The sequence below is a fragment of the Manis javanica genome, chromosome 4, assembly GCF_040802235.1.
Source record: "Manis javanica isolate MJ-LG chromosome 4, MJ_LKY, whole genome shotgun sequence".
Taxonomy (NCBI): Eukaryota; Metazoa; Chordata; class Mammalia; order Pholidota; family Manidae; genus Manis; species Manis javanica.
In genome coordinates this window covers 17,353,623-17,370,016 of record NC_133159.1, presented here as the reverse complement: position 1 = coordinate 17,370,016, position 16,394 = coordinate 17,353,623, and the positions used below count along the sequence as shown (strand labels likewise).

General features: G+C 45.4%; 1 protein-coding gene across 2 annotated transcripts in view; it reads left to right on the top strand.

Moving 5' to 3' along the window:
- Positions 1-16,394, top strand: part of TCEA3 (transcription elongation factor A3) — a 40,156-nt gene that overhangs the window by 7,593 nt on the left and 16,169 nt on the right. For both annotated transcript variants that reach the window (XM_073233389.1, XM_073233390.1), the window contains exons 5-7: positions 5,507-5,569; positions 14,664-14,827; positions 15,010-15,071. In XM_073233389.1, the coding sequence (XP_073089490.1) occupies positions 5,507-5,569; positions 14,664-14,827; positions 15,010-15,071 (289 nt within the window). The remainder of the gene's footprint in view (positions 1-5,506; positions 5,570-14,663; positions 14,828-15,009; positions 15,072-16,394) is intronic.

Sequence of the window (16,394 nt, the reverse complement as noted above, 5' to 3'; positions counted from 1 at the left end):
CTGTTATGTGCCGGAGAGGGATTCTAATCTTTGTCAGAGCCCTAGACTCTGTTGAGAGGAACAGAGCAGCTGCCCATGCCCATTCCCCCTTGCCCAGCCCAGGAACAACCCCCAGAATCACATGACTTTCAAGTACACCCGAAATGCCTTATCCATAATGACAGACAAAAGCTTCATGGGTGTATAAATAAGTCCTCCCTGTTCCCTGCATGACTACCAGATCACTTAATTCCTTGGGTGAGGCATCTTCATTTGTTCATCCAATAGATGAGGGGGTGGGTGGTATTAGGTAATACTGGTTATTATCTTATGGTGCCACATAATACTAGGTAACACAGATGTGTTATATCAACATTTGTTGTGATATAATCAACATTTTAATGTATATACTTTTTGACCCAGTATATCTACTATAAAGAATTTATTTTAAGGGATTAATCAAATTAAAGCATGAAGATTATATGTTCTGTGCGTGACATTTTTCTACTGGCATTTCTGAAACATTTTCAACTTCTGGACCTTTTTTTAAATGAATGTTTATTATAATCCTGAAAGTCAAGTGTTCTGCAGAAAATACTTTAGGAAATGATGCTATAAGAGCAATGATTCTTGACAGAGGGAGATATTCCTCTGCCACACTACTCCCATTTTTGGTTGTGAGGCAGGGATCCTTAATATCCTTTGGTGCACAGAGTAGTCCCACACATTAAAGGGCCATTTATTATGTTCACATGTCATTAGGGCCCCCATGGAGAGGAGAGGTGCTACCAGATAGAGGAATGTTTAATGACATGAGAAAATTTTCACGAAGTATTAGGAGAAGCTGTGTATGGTATATATAGTACCATCCTGTTTCCATTTTTTTTTTTAGTGGATTTTATGTGTATGCATAGGAAAAAAGACAAGAAGTATATACACCAGGATGGTAATAGTGATTTACTTCTGGGTGGTAGGATTGAGAGGGTTTTTTTCTTCCCTTTATAAATTTCTGTCCAATTTTTTAATAACAAATGTGTACTAGTTTTGAAATAGGAAAAAATAATGAAACTCTTAATATATATATAAATCTGTATGATTGTAATGAAGAGCTTCACATCCTATATTATACAATAAATTTTAAAAATCTGTATTGTTGGTTTTTTTTTTTAACAATGATTCTGTGTTGCTTTTGAAATCAGAACAAATAATCACACTTTAAAAAATAAACAAATGAGAGTGATAAAAATCTGTTGTAGAAATAATGGAAAATACAGAAAAGTAGGGGGAAAAATCACCCACATTCCCACCACCCAGAGACAATCACTTTTTATATTTTAGTATGTGGTTTTTCTTTGTATTCTCTCTTTGGCTTGTTTTCTATAGTTATTACCAATTTTGTAGTCTGTTTTGTTTTTTAAATTGAAGTAGTGTTAACATAATATTATAACAGTTTCAGGTATACAACATAGTGATTTATATACACTACAAAATGCTACCACGATAAGTGTAGTTTATCATCTGTCACCATACCACATTATTATAGTATTATTATATTACTAGATTACTAAATTATATTATTATATGTCCCTGTTGTACCTTTCATCCCCATGACTTATTTGTTTTATAACTGAAGCTTCTATCTCTTAATCCCCTTCACCAATTTCCCCCATTCCCTTATAACCTGGTTTCTAAAATATAGTATTTGTCAAGTGGTTATTTAACCTTTTCTGTGTTTTGTTCCTTTCGTTTTCCTCATTTTGCAATTATATCCTGCTTGGAGAAGATCTTAATTGGCATTTAACTTTTCACATAGTGTGTTTTGTTTTCACAAATGAGTTAACAGGTTGGTTGGCAGGGATCCCCTGAGCCTCTACACCATGCCCAGCGCAGAGTTAACACCATATTTCTGGGCCCAACTGTACCAGTGTGTCCCCTGTGGACATTCGTGCTCCGGCTGGGATGGTCATATCCGAAGCACCTGTTTGATTCTGAGCACGTTGGCAAATGAAGGACCAGGATGGGCAGGGCTCTTGTGAGATGAAGTTGGAAGCCTAGAGACTGGACTGCTGAGAGAGGAGAGCAAATGAGATATGGGCTGATCTGTACAATAAGGAGTGTAGACGTCTGGTAGTGATGGCGCCTGAGCACAGGTGTTTCCTTTTGCTCTTGTCCCAAATCCTACTGAATGATCAGTTGAAGGAATTTCTTTTAAAAGCCTACAGGGACAATGGGGATGGGAAGGGAGACAGTTGGAAAGCAGAAAGTCAATGTCTGGGCTGAAATGGATCATTTTCACCCCAGGACTCAGTATTGTGGCCTGAAAAATGGGCATCATTATCTCAGTTCTTTCTTCTTAAAAATAAAATGTTTTATTTGTAATACATTTTAATTATATTTATTGCTTTAACTATTACATATTACATTAATTTTATTATACAGGAAACTACTTGTTCATTGTAGAAAGTTTTAAAAATACACATAAGAAAATAAAAAAGTCATCCATTACCCTAGAGACAAACACACATATATATATATATATATATATAAAATCACATACATATAATTGTGCATATAAATATTGTTTTTATATCCTTCTAGACTTTTTCCTATGCATCATCACCACCTATAAATACTTATTATATTAACAAAATGGAATTATACCCTATACACTATTATGTAACCTTTTCACATACGTGTATTTATTTCAACAGTAAGTCATGTTTAGTGTAAAACATTTAGAAAATTACACAAGAAGAAAACAGAAATAACCACAGTTAATATTTTGCTCTATGCCTTTCTCATCTTTTAAGAACATACATTCGTACATTTATATTTTTCTTAATGAAATTAGAAGCATACTATACATACTGCTTTGTAAGCAGCATTTTACATTTAACAACATCTTGAACGTTTTCCCTAGAGGCTGAATTGTTAATGTTGGCTTACTTTTCACGGTCGGGGAGCTATGAAATGAAGCCATCACTGTGGCTGGGCAGAGCCTGCAGAGGTTGGCACCCCACCTTGCTGTAAGAATCAAGCTGGCAGGGGTCCTATGCAGCTTGTTTGGTGAACCCTTTATATTCATCTTTCTAAGTGATAATTCATTATCATCACTCATTATAACATCACTATAACCAGGTTAGTGAAATTTAAAATAAAAATGAGAAATAATTGTCCACAGAGTGCCACTTGCAATGAATAAAACAGCTTTTATTTTCTCTTCTTCCCTCTCAGTCCTGATCTACTTACGTAATTTTCCCATTCTTACAGGCAGAATGTACAAACTATTATCTCCCTGGTTATTTATCTCCCTGTTGCAGTCAATGCATTTTTTCTTGCTGCTGAATTGTTTTCATAACAATCATTTGCAATAGCTGCAGAATATTTCTTGTTTGTTCTAAAAAGAACAGCAATGAGGAAGGGCTGGAAAATGGTGAGTCTTGGGGGCAGAGGTGCAAGTCTTCCCTCCTTTCTTCTGCTGCAAAAATTCCAGCTTTCTGCTCTGGTCTGCACCTGTCCATCTCCATGGGGCACGGAGGGAGGAACCCCCCAGAGGAACTCCCAGGGCCCAGTGTAGAATCGGAGGGGCATGTGAAGGAGGGTCGCTCTTGCTGCTTCCCCCTGTGTTTAAGCTGGGGTGTGGGTCCATAGCTGGGTGTTCTGGCCCACAGGATAATTAGGGCTGTCCCCTGAAGCTGCCTCACCCACTCTCTCCCAGACCCTCTGGAGGATGAGGTGGGAGCTGGAAATCCATCCAGGAACACTGCACAATCTGGAAAACCAGAAATCAGGTGCCTGGGAGTATGGAGCATCACACCGAGTACTTCTTTGTACTGGGAACCACTGTAAGGACATAAACGATCTAATGTCTTCTTCCCAGCCAGCCCCGAGAGTTAGGTGCTCTTCTCCCCACTGGACAGGTGAGGAGGGACCGATGCTCAGAGAAGATGACCTGTGCAGGGGCAGGGCTGGGATGGCAACTCGTGTCATCGCCGCCCTTTTTAGAATGATCAGTGTCACAGATATTTGTATGCATGTAGAAATGGATCTAGAAGAAAAGACATTAAACTTAATAGCTATTACCTCTGGGGAGGTTTCTTTTCCCACTTCTTTTAGTTTTCATATTCCTGTACCCTTTGACTTTAAAACATTCAGCAATAAATATTTCTAGAGCACCTCCTGCATGCCAGGCACTATTCTATTCTCTTGGGATAAGTCAGTGAACTTATTGGATTGGGTGTCCCAGAGGCAGATCCCGAGACATAGCTGCAAGGGGTTTATTTGGAAAGTGATTTCAGGAAATGCAGATGGATGAGTGAGGGGGTGAGACAGGAAAGGAATGAAGCCAGCATAGGGTGTGTTAGTGGGTACCTGGGTGAGTGGCCAGGGCTTCAATCCTGTCGCCCTGGGGAATCCTGCAGACAGTGGAGAACACACCTCAGGTTGACCCACCTGAGGGCCAAGGAAGCTGGGGTATTTATCCACCAATCCCCAGGTGTCTGGTGGAGAGCTGCTCCTGGGGTCATTAACTCCGAGCTCACCTGCCCGCTGGTGCTGGCCGCATGGGGAACTCCCTCAGCCAGAGGCCCGGGAGAGCTGGCAGGAGGAAGCCCTTGGGTCTTGGTGCCCTGGGAGGGTGAGGGCCTGAGGGAACACGGGCCCAGCACAGACAGCATGCACCGCAGTGAACAAACCCCGCTGAACTCTGCTTTTCCTGAATTTAATGGGAGCTGGTCAGACAATATATATAATATTATATATACTTATATACAGTGGAATTAAAAGGAGAGCTAGGGGGAGAGCTGGGGAGTGGGGGTGGTTTACAATTTCCAAGCAAGTTAGGTTTATGAAACCAATGAAAAATGGAAAATGCAATATACATCAATGGAAAGAATGTAGCTACATGCGTTTTAGAAAATGGGGACACAAATTTCACCTCTAATCCCATTACCCTAAAACAGCCATGGTTAGCATTTGGGTGTACTTTCTTTCAATCTCTTCTTCCTAGGCATTGATTTTCTTGCATGACTTCAGGCCCAGTATACATCTAGTTTTGCACCCTGCTTTTTCACTTGCCATTTTAACATAGCTCTTCTATCTCCAAGGCCCTTGTTCTTCTCCTCTTTTCCCCCTAGGGTGCCTGCAGGGAAGGCGGAAGCTGATCTTTCCTGGCTCCTCCTGAGAACAGGCAATCTTCCCAGACTCTAGCTAGCCAGGGCCTGCCTGACAGCAGGGAGGAGAAGGGCCTGCTGAGAATTAGGAATAGTTAGTAACACATGACATGCCACATGTAACAAGTCTGGCACATTTTAGGTTTCCCTCCCGTGTACTGCGTTATCTGATGGAGGGTAGGTGGGGGTGACGAGCCAGCACCGCCTGGAGTTGCTCTCCCAGGCCCAGGTGAGCTCCATCATCCACAGCCCAGCAGGCTGGGCCCCAGATGCTTTCTCCCTCGTCCCTCATGTCTCTAGATCAGTACTGCTGCTAGCCTGCAAGGGAGTCTCATCTCCAATTTCTCTTCTTTCAGGAGAGATTCTGTGGACTCCAAGTCTTCAGCCACCTCCTCTCCAAAAAGGCCATCGATGGAAAGGTAAAGGACGCCTTGGACTTCCCCGTTCCAGAGGTCCTGTCCAGCACGTGTGCCTCTCTCTGCTTTCATGCAGGAAGCCCAAGGCAGGGACGAGGAGGAAAATTCATACCTTATGTTGTCTCCAAACTCTAGGACCCACACAGTAAGACTGAGTCACAGGTATGCCTCCTTCACTGGGGTGGCTGACCAGTCCCTGTCGCCCCATTGCTGTCTGGGGAACATTCTCAGGTCAAGTTGAACCCAGTAGGATAGGGGGTTTTGAGAGCCTATACTTGGAGTGGAATCTTCAGGTTTGGGCTAAACTGGTTAGGATCTTTATCCTGAATAGTGTAAATCATTAACTCATATATGCATCAAATATTTTTTGAGGGCCTACTTTGTACCAGGAGCCATTTTAAGTACCAAAGATACCGCAGTGAACAGAAGAGGCAAAAATCCTTGCAGTCATGAGGCAGTTATTCTAATAGTGGGAGACAAACGACATGTAAGTTGTGCAGCAGTTTAGAAGGTGACAGGTGCTATGGAAAACACAGAGCTGAGTGGAGGGTCTGTGAAGGATGGTCCCTGGGGGTCAGGAGAGCCCTCTTTGGGCAAAAACTTGAAAGAGATGAGGGAATTAGCCATGCAGATATTGGAGTCATTCTAAACCAAGGATCCTGAGGTGGGAGGGTGCCTGGCAGGGTCAAAGGGTGGTGAGGTAGCCAGTGGGGCTGCAGCAAGGGGGCGAGGGGGATGAGTTGGGCATATTAGAACTGGAGGCACTGGAGGGCATTAGGTGTGGGCATTATCAGGATCCCTCTGGTTGCTGTGCCAAGAATGGATTGCTGGGGCCGAGGGCAGAAGCAGAGAGACCAGCCAGGAGGGTGTTTCAGTAGTGTTGGCAAGATATGTTGGTGGCTTGGATCAGGGTGACAGCAGTGGAGGTGGGGAGAAGTGTGGACTCGGGTACCCTTGGAAGGGAGAGCTGACAGGATCTCCTGAAAGACTGAATGAGAAGTCAGGATGACTCCAAGACTTCTCTCTTGAGCCTCTTCAAGGATGGAGTGGCCTCTAACTGGTGTGGGGAAGGCTGGGTGTAAGTCAGGCTGTGGTAAGAGATCAAGAGTGCAGGTTTAGGTATGTTGGATTTGACGAGTGTACTAGTCATTCAGGTGGAGAAGATGAATAAGCAGTTAAATTATACCAGGCTGGAATTCAGGAAAGAAGTCTGGGCTGGAAATATAAATTTCAGAATCAATCACAATGTACCTAGCATTTGAAGCCACAAACTTAGGAGAGATTGTGGTTAAAGAAGTGAGTGTGAATTGTGGTCCAGGAGGGAGGTCAGTGGTCAGAGCAGGAGAAACAGCCAGAAAGTGGCTTAGCAGTGGATCAAGGCAAATGATCAGGATCCAGAGGCCATAATGGATGCTGGGGCAACCAGGTGGGACAGCAAGGGTGTTGGCTTCTAGGAGAGTCTATGTAGTAGATACACAGTTATTTTAGGCCTATTGTACTGTAAGACTACCACTGGAAGAAGAGAACACACACGAAAAATAAGTTGGTTAGGGCTTTACAAAGACCTGGGATGTGACAGGGCTGCTGAGTTGCCTAGTCCCAACGTGGCAGCAGTGTGCCAGCTCCAGCTGGCGAGGGCACACTCTCTGCACTGCTGCTTAGATGGGGGTCTGAGCCTGTATCCTCCCTCTGAGGAGAGGTCTGGGGTCGGTTAGCAGTGTCTGCCATGAGTGAGGCCTAAGAGCGGAAACTCCAGTGTCATCCTGGTTCTACACTGGTGGTTCTCAACAGAGCATTTTTGGTTGTCACTATGATTTGGGGTATCTCAGTCAGTTTGGGCAGTTATAAACAAAATATGGACTAACTGGGTGGCTTAAACAATAAACATTTATCTTTCATGGTTCTGGAGGCTGGAAAGTCTAAAATAAGGTACAAGCCAATTGAATTCCTGGTGAAGGGCCTCTTCCTGGCCTACAGATGGCCACTGTCTCCCTGTGTCTGCACATAACCGAGAGAGGGTGTGTGTGTGTATGTGTGTGTATGTGTGTGTGTGTGTGCAAGTGCACTCTGGTCTCTCTTGCACTTTTTATAAGGATGATATTCCCACCATGGGGCCCTGCCTTCATCTAAACCTAATTACCTTTCAAAGGCCTCACCTCCAAAGGGGCTGGAGCTTCTGGGGGTTGGGCTTCAACAGGTGTATTCGGGGGTTGGGGAACCACAAACATGCAGCCTGTAATGGGAGAGGGGAGGAGCACTATGGCATTTAGCAGGCAGGGGCCAGAGGTGCTAAGTGTCCTGGAAAGGACATGCATGCATAATGAAGGATTGTCCTATTCCCAGATGAAACACTGACCACTAATCTAGTTCCGAGTCTGATGTTATAATAAAAACATTCAACATTTGTGTGAGGATTTACACCTTCAAACTCCTCTCCTGACTTTGCCTTCTGGCCTGGAAGTCTCCTGGCTCCCTCTCATAATACATTCTTTCAGTGAAGGTCAGTCAAGCAGAATATATTTGTCCTTCCAGCCCTGTGCCATTTCGGGCTGGCTCAGTATTGGGGGTGGGGAACCCAAAGGAACCAAAACAAGTCTTGGAGATTCACTTTATCTGTTATCCAGACTGTTTCCTGAGCTCTCTCTCTACCTCTCTATTTTATCTCTCCCATTCACCCATTCATCCATTCATCCATCCATGCATTCATTCATTCACTCATTCAGGGATCACATTTGTTAAGCATCTCCTTGCAAATTCAACATCCTCCAGGGGTCAGGGGCATGTGTACACACTGCAGACATGGCAAGCCACTTGTCTAAAGGATGCACCCACGACCCAGTCCCAGATGGTTATTGCTTTATGGAATTGCAGACCCAGTGTGCCATGTCTCCCAATTTTTTAAAGAAAGCTGGACATCTAGATTTTCATGTGAAACTCCCAATTTTAAACATTGGCAATGTACTCATATTTTTTCTAAGACACAGCAGGGCAAAAAACCCCGCATTTGTAGCCCACCAGTTAGGAAACCATCTCTCAGTGTGAGCAAAGATTTAAACTCGCGATCTCTGGCTTCCCACAGCTAGTGTAGAGGCAAACACCAAAATACTTAGTTTTTGAAAGTATAACACACAGTGGGAACATAGGAAGAGTGTCTCAAGATAATGTGAGAAGTCAAAGGAGACTTTATGGAAGAGAGAGTATTTGTGCTGAGAACTGAAAAATGAATAGAAGTTTGCCTGGTAGACAAGCCAAGAGAGGGCATCCCAGGAGTGGGAATGGCACATGCAACTGTGTGGTAGTATCAGTGAGCATTGCTCTGGGAACTGTAGCTGGAGCAACAGGGAACAGATCACAAAGGGCACCGCTGTGACAGGAGAGAAGGTTACACTCTATTAGCTGTCCTTAGGACCCAGCTGTCAGAATTGGTTGACTTGTTTTTACCGAGCAGTTACTCATGCTTGGCTATGCAGTAACTGAGTTGTCCTCCAGGTGGCGCGCAGGAGCAGCAAGCCGGGTCTTCAGGTGCCTCTGCTCTGACCTCGGCCGGGGGTAGTATTCTCAAAGGGTTTGACGGTGCGGGCGCTGGCACATCCAGGTTGCAGAAGCAAGCTGTTGATAAATCCAACCCCTTACCCCTCCTCTGCCAGTGATGCCCTCTCTGAAATTTGTTGCAGTTGCCAATTGTGTGCACTGAAAGCAAAATGAACGTGGCTGCCCGAAAAGCCACCCAGACACGACTTCCAGCCAGCCAGCTAGCAACTGGCCAAGAGGAGGGACCAGGGTTTGGGAATGTCCAGCCAGAAGGTGGGGAAACAATGCAGCAAGCAGCCTAGTTTAGCCCGGGGAAGGGGACTCTGGAAAACTCTCTGCCTTTCAGAGACACAGTGAGATGTGTTGAAAAGAATTTGGAAGGCAGGCACACTGAGGTTTGTGGTCTGACCCTGCCATTTGCTAGTTGCATGACCTTGGCAAGTCATTTCAGCTCTGTGAGCCTCAGCCATTGATCTGTAAAATGGGGATAATCATGATCCTTTTTCAAGGTCATTGTGAGGATTAAATGATGTAATGAAATGCTCAGCACTGTTCCCAACCCATGTAAGTGCTCAATAAATACATAATTCTTAGTAATAATACACTTAATGTGGTAATCCATGCAAATGGCCTAATACTTCATTACCAGATTTCTCTTAGGTGCTTTAATCCTCTCAACAACTCTATAAAATGAATACTATTGTTATCCCCAGTTTACCTGTGAAAAAACTGAGACACCTAGAGGTTAAGATACTCACCCAAGGTCCCATAGCTGCGAAGTGGTGTGTCGGGGCTTGCACCTGGGAGTTTGGCTCTGGAACCTGAGTTCTTAATAAATATAACACCTCCGGTAGGCATTCCCCAAATGAAAACTGTCATGATTGTAGTTTGTCATTATGCCTCCTTCCAAGCAGCATCACTACAGGCTGCCTGCTGCCAGCTCCCTACAGGTGAGTCCTAGACATTGAGGATGTAGTGATGGGGCACACGGGTCAGTGAGGGGCAGCACCAGGGAGAATCTGAGGCTCCATGACAGTTATAGGAGATGGGTTGGCCCAGGCTGTGGGAGCTGACAGATCTTGGCTCAGAGATAGATCTCCCAAGTCCAGGGAGTGGGGCCACTGGCCTTCCTAAGAGGACCTGCCTCCTGCCCAGTTCAGCTCTGTCTAGACCCCCTCGGTGTGCCTGTCATCTCTTTGTGGCCAGCTCCCTCAACTTACCCTATATCATTCAACAAAGATTCACCAAGTGCCCACCTGGAGCACTGTTACAGGTGCTGGAAGACAGCCGGCAGGGTCCCTATACTCTGGAACCCATAATCTGGAGATGGAGGCAGACAATGTTTATAAACACATAAAAAAGTTAATTATAGACTTGGATAAGTGCTATGACTGAAAGTAATCAGGTCATGTGCTAGAGTTACAGGGCAGGGACAGTCCCTTGTCTGGGGTGGTCAGGGAAGGACTCCCTGAGAATGTGATATTTGAGCCAAGGCTCAATGGATGGGAAGGGACCAGTCATAGGAAAATTTGGAGGAGGAAGAGGCTTCTGAGAAGAGGCACCAGCCAGTGCAAAGGCACTGTGGTGGGTGAGACAAGTGTGTTTAAAGAACAGAAAGAAGCAGGGCAGTGAGGGGGTTTCAGTGAACTGTGAGGGGAGCATGGCATGAGATTAGGCCAGAGGGGAGTCAGGGGCTAGATATGGAGGGGCTGTGAGTCCATGGGGAGGAGTTTGACTTTAGGCTGAAAATAATTGGAAGCCATTAGATGGTCAGAAGCAAGGAAGTGATGAGATCAACTGTGAATTTTTGAAAGGATTCCCCAGGCTTCTAAGTGGCAAATAGATTGTAAAACAGGCAAGAGAATGTAGAGGGAGACCAACCTTAGCCACAGACCAGCTGTGGCTGTGAAGATGAGAGGCCTGTGGCCTGGACTAGGGTTGAGTACAGGGAGATTCGTTTTGGTTGCAGGCAGCCTTCCCAGGTTTACCTCACCCACACCTTTCCCTCTAGCTGAAACCTGACTCCAGGAGCTTCCCATCCCTGTGCACCCCTGCCAGGCCACGCCATTGTCAGGCAGGGTTGTGTGGAATCCAGGATTAGTCGGTCTGGAATGGGGAGATTTAAACTGCATTTAAAAAAAAAAAAAAAAAGCTAGGGAATCCCTTTGGATAAAATTTGGGGGAATCAAAATGTAAACCTTAATAAGAGTAGAGCCTTCCCTCTCCTATTCCCCCGACTACTGTGGCAGCACTTTCAAGGAACCCCAAAGCTCCAGAGAAAACAAAAGTCCCAGGGGTGCAAGGGTGTCTGTAGTGATGGAAGCGACCAAAATTCAGGCCAAACAGCAAGGGTGGGGGGAACAAGGAGATCGATGACAGAATCTACATGGAAGAGTGCTCAGCGGGATGTTGGGTGGGATTCTCTTGTAACCCCAGATTTCCGACTCTGGGAAGACTGGGCTACTCAGTCAGCCCCACTCTCTGGCCCGAGGAGACTTTCAGAAGGCTAGCGTCATCTTCCTGAAGGGAACAAGTGCATCCATAGCTCTAGAGCTGGTGCAGCTGCCCAGTCTGTGCACTGCACAACTTCAAGAAATAGCCCAGTGATCATGTGAATAGGACCCCCTGGGTGAGGAAACCAAGCAGCCCTTTGGGACCTTATACAAGGGCTCCCTGGAGTGGAGGAGGGGACCCTGATTTCTTCAACTCCGATGAGTCAGATTTTTCTAGGAGGCATGAGGGCTGCTGGCAGATCCTGATGGGTTACTAAAAGGGAAGACTGGGAAGAGCCAAGAGATGAAGGTGGAGACATCTTGGCTACCTGGCCCTCCCCCCAAGACTAGTGCAGAAGACTCTCAGTAGTGCAGAAACAGCAGTGTAAGGGAGCGAGCTGGACAATTATTACGCATCTTCTCATCTGTAAAATGAGGCAGTACATGGTAATAAATGGTGGCTTTTGTTATTACCATCCTTAAAAAGCCCCAGAATCTGTCCATATACTTTCCCTCCAGCTTCCTCACCCTCATGCTGTGGCTGCCCTGAGCCCCTCAGTATTGCCCATGCAAACCATGGACTTCCACACTTCACTGCTTTTATGCCAAAAATGCATTTTCCTGTCCGCTCCTCTAGTGACCAACTCCTACTCCCTATCCCTTGCTGAATTTCTTAAACCAAATTGCACCATAGTGTATGATCTGTCTGACTGTTTCTTAAGCCCTGTGGTGAGGGCTGGCCTTGCGAATCGGGCTCAGGCCACCACCAGGACGCTGGAGGATGCCTCTTGTTACATTGCCTGCCCAGCACCCTCTTCAAGAGGACCCGAACGGACCAAAAACACTTGAAGTTGGAGCCTCAGCCTGGTTGTTTTGGTCGCGTGTATCAGCACTTCCTTCTTCTTTTTTTCTCCTTTTTTATTGTGGTATTTAGAATGAAATTATTGCCATTTTAACTTTTGCAGCATGAGAGAAAAGAGATATTTATCATTTCAAATGTATTATGTATCAAATATAAAAGACATCAGTTATTGCGTATTTCACATTTCATGGCTATTCTTATTCATTGAACTTACTCTGTAGATTTCATTATAGCAAAATATATATAACATAAAAGTTACCCATTTTTATCATTTAAATATGAAGGAGGGATTAAACAATTCCCAGACAAGTAAAAGTTACCCATTTGAACCATTTTTAAGTGTACAGTTCAGTAGTATTAACACATTTTTCACACTGCTGTACAGCCATCTCACCATCCATCTCCAGAACTGAAACGCTGTCCATCCATCCCAAACTAAAACGCTATCCCCATTAACAATAACTCTCCAGTTCCCCCAGCCCTGGGCAACCACCATTCTGTTTTCTGCATCTATGATTTGATTCTCTAGGTACTTCATGTAAGTGGAGTCATACAATCTTTGTCCATTTGTGTCTGGCTAATTTCATTATCATAATGTCTTCAAAGTTTGTCTATGTTGTAGCACATTTTAGAAGGTCGTTCCTTTTTCAGGGCTGAATAATATTTCATTGTATTATTTACCACATTTTGTTTTTCCATTCATCTACCAAAAGAAACCCAATACTGGGATCACTTCCACTTTCTGCTGGCAGCTCCTTGGGAACAGGAAAGCAGGAAACCTGTCCGAGCCATCAGCACAGAGTGACCATTCATGATTGTCAAATGTTACGAAAACAACAACAAAGAAAGAGTTTCTCGTTACCAAAGTAGATACGTTCTTCAGAGATTTAGAAAATATGTATAAGCAAATGAAGAACATTAAAATCTTCTGCAATCCCATCTCAAAGAGATAATTGCTGTTAACATAGTGTTATAGTCTGAGTGTTCGTGACCTGCCCCTAAATTTGTATGTTGAAACCCCAACCCCCAGTGTGAATGTATTTAGAGACAGAGCCTTTATGGAGGGAATTAGGTTAAATGAGGTCCTAAGGGTGGAGCCCTGGTTGGATAGAACCAGGCAGAGACCACTGAGAGCTCCCTTGCTCCCTCTCGCCACGTGAGGACACAGCAGGGAGGTGGCTCTCTGCAAGGCACGAAGGGAGCTCTTGCCAGAAACCGAACTGACCAGCACCCTGACGGTGGGCTTCCTGGTCTCCTGGCCTGTGAGAAATTTCTGTTGTTTAAGTCACCCAATCTATGATATTTTGTGACAGTAGCCCGAGCGTGGCTTAGAGGAGGAAAAGACACATGGTTGTCCTTCCAACAATCTGCATATATGTATATATATTTGTAGTTTTTTAAGCCCAAACCAAAATGGGATCATTCTTAGGCAGGGTATCATAGGAGCTAAGAGCATAAGTGTTGGAATCAGACAGACCTGGGTTCAAATCTTAGTGGTAGCTTTAGGCAGATCTTAGCAGTGTAACTCTGTTTCCTTATATTATCTGCAAATGAGGATGATAACGGTATGTACCTCCTAGGACTGCTGGGAGGATTTAATTAGAAAATGCTCCTAAATTGGCCGGCATGTGGTTAAAACAGCCCTCTTAACTGGTGGGAAATTCCGTTTCACTAGACTGTAGGCTGTTTGAGGGAGGGAGTTTTTCTGACTTGTCTGCTTTACCCCTTGCTCTTAGCACCTGACCTGGAGACTGAGTGCTTAGTAAGCCTTTGTTGAATGAGTGAGAAAATGGTTTAATGCAAGCTTAGAGAAAGAGCAGCTAGCACAGTGCCTGATGGGCTGTCATATGCTCACTGGTGCTCTTGCATTGTTCTGTAACCGGCAGGGCCCTGTGGTCGGCTGAGAGCCTGGGTTTCGGTTCTGGTCCTGCCGGTTTCCAGATGTTTGACCTCAGTCAAATTATTTAATGCATCTATCTTTAAAATTCACTTTCAAATGTGAGACTAAAATGGGGATAAGAATAGCACCAACTGCATGGGGTTGTTCTGAGGATTAAATGAGATGATCCATGCCAAGTGCCCAAAATACTACCTACATCAGAGGGTTATTATGAGGATTAAAGGCAATTACCCAAAAACACACTAGAATAGCAATCAATAACTGCTTGGTTTGCTTAATATCAACATGTCTATTACTGATTGTCATCCTCAGATCAAACAGCAGCAAATCAAAAGCGGAGACCCCCAAAACACCCAGCAGCCCCTCCACCCCCACCTTTGCCCCCTCTGTCTGCCTCCTGGCGCCCTGCTATCTCACAGGGGACTCTGTCCGGGACAAGTGTGTGGAGATGCTCTCAGCAGCCTTGAAGGCGGACGGTGAGAGGGCCTGGGCAGGCGGCGGGTGGGGGGTGTGGGTAAGGGAAAGACTCCCAAGGTCAGATGAGATACGTGCTTCTCAGCACCACAGGGGTGGTGCAGGATGCTGTAGTCCCTTGCACAAGCAGGCTTCATGGCCAAGGTCATGTCTGGCTGATGTTTGTGTTTCCTGGATCTCTTAGATGACTACAAGGACTATGGAGTCAACTGTGACAAGATGGCATCAGAAATTGAAGATCATATCCTTGAGCTGTGTGAGGGCTGTGGGTGTCTGGACTGTCCGGCAGCAGGTCCCGCATTTCTCATGTTCAGCCTTCCCCCTTTTCCAGCCTCTGATGATAACAGCTCCATTTTTGACTCCCTGATATGGAGCAGGCACTGTGATAGGCAGTTGACACTTCCTACCTATGCTGATTCTCATAACAACCTCTGTGGGGCAGGGGCAGTTATTCCCATTTTACAGATGAGGAAACTGAGGCTTAGGAACTGCTGGGTGTCAGAACTGGACTAAAAACCTTGGTCTTTGGATTCCATGTCCTGAGCTCTTCCTATATATCCCATCCTCCCACTGCCTGAAAGGGGGATTGACCACCCATGTGATAGAGGGCCCATTGCCTCCAAAAGATTTTTCTTTTGGGGGCAAAATATATTTCCCTACTGTGCACTGAATAAATGCGTGGAATATCTTTTCCTGGAGGGACAATGCTATGCATGTCAAAGAGGTGTAGAGGGAGGGAGACAGAATTCCAAGCAGACTGAAGGTCTGAGAGCCACACTGAGGCAGGAGTGACCCTATGAGGCCTCCTGGGCTTTACCCAGGGAGCCCAGTGGGGTCTGTTGGGGAGGGGCTGGGGCCAACCTGCTGCCTCCTGCCTGAGGCCCACCCTCATTTCCTCGGAGTTTCCCTCCACCATCACTTAATTATTAACCAGCACTTCTTGATTTTCATGATTCCAGTTAATTCAGGAACACAGACACGGAGTATCAGAACTATCAGGAGCTTGATCCTTGTTTTCTCTGCAACAGTCATCCCTCCAAACATCTCCCTTTCCACCTTCAAGTCCAGTTTCAAGCAAGAGGGGGTGATGGCGGACATCACTGCACTCCCCCTCAGAAGGCCTGTTCTCTGCCTCCTCTGAACGTCCGTCCCTCTTCTGAAGGACAGGAAGTCAGGGCTGCAGCAGCCTTTTAACTCTTTGTTCTGAGATGGTGGAAGGTTGGGGGGAGGATAAGTTTGGGGGCTTGAATGCTCTGTGTTCTAAAAAAGATCTGTCTTCTTTGGACCGGCCCTGGCCTAACACGGCAGGTGTGGGACTCACTGGGCAAGTCCGAGCAGTCAGTGACCCCAGTGACTGCACCCCTCCTCGGCCTCCTCTGGGACCTCAGAAAGTGCAGACAGCGAGGTTGAGGCTGGTGAAAGGATTGCCGGGTTTGCTGTCCCCATGGGACAAGAAGACACACACCTCCAGAAATCCCCAACAGATTTTTTAACAAATATTTTGGCTTGCAAATGCATTGTAACACATTCTTTCTTTTCACATTTTTATTGTACCAACAACATTAAAAC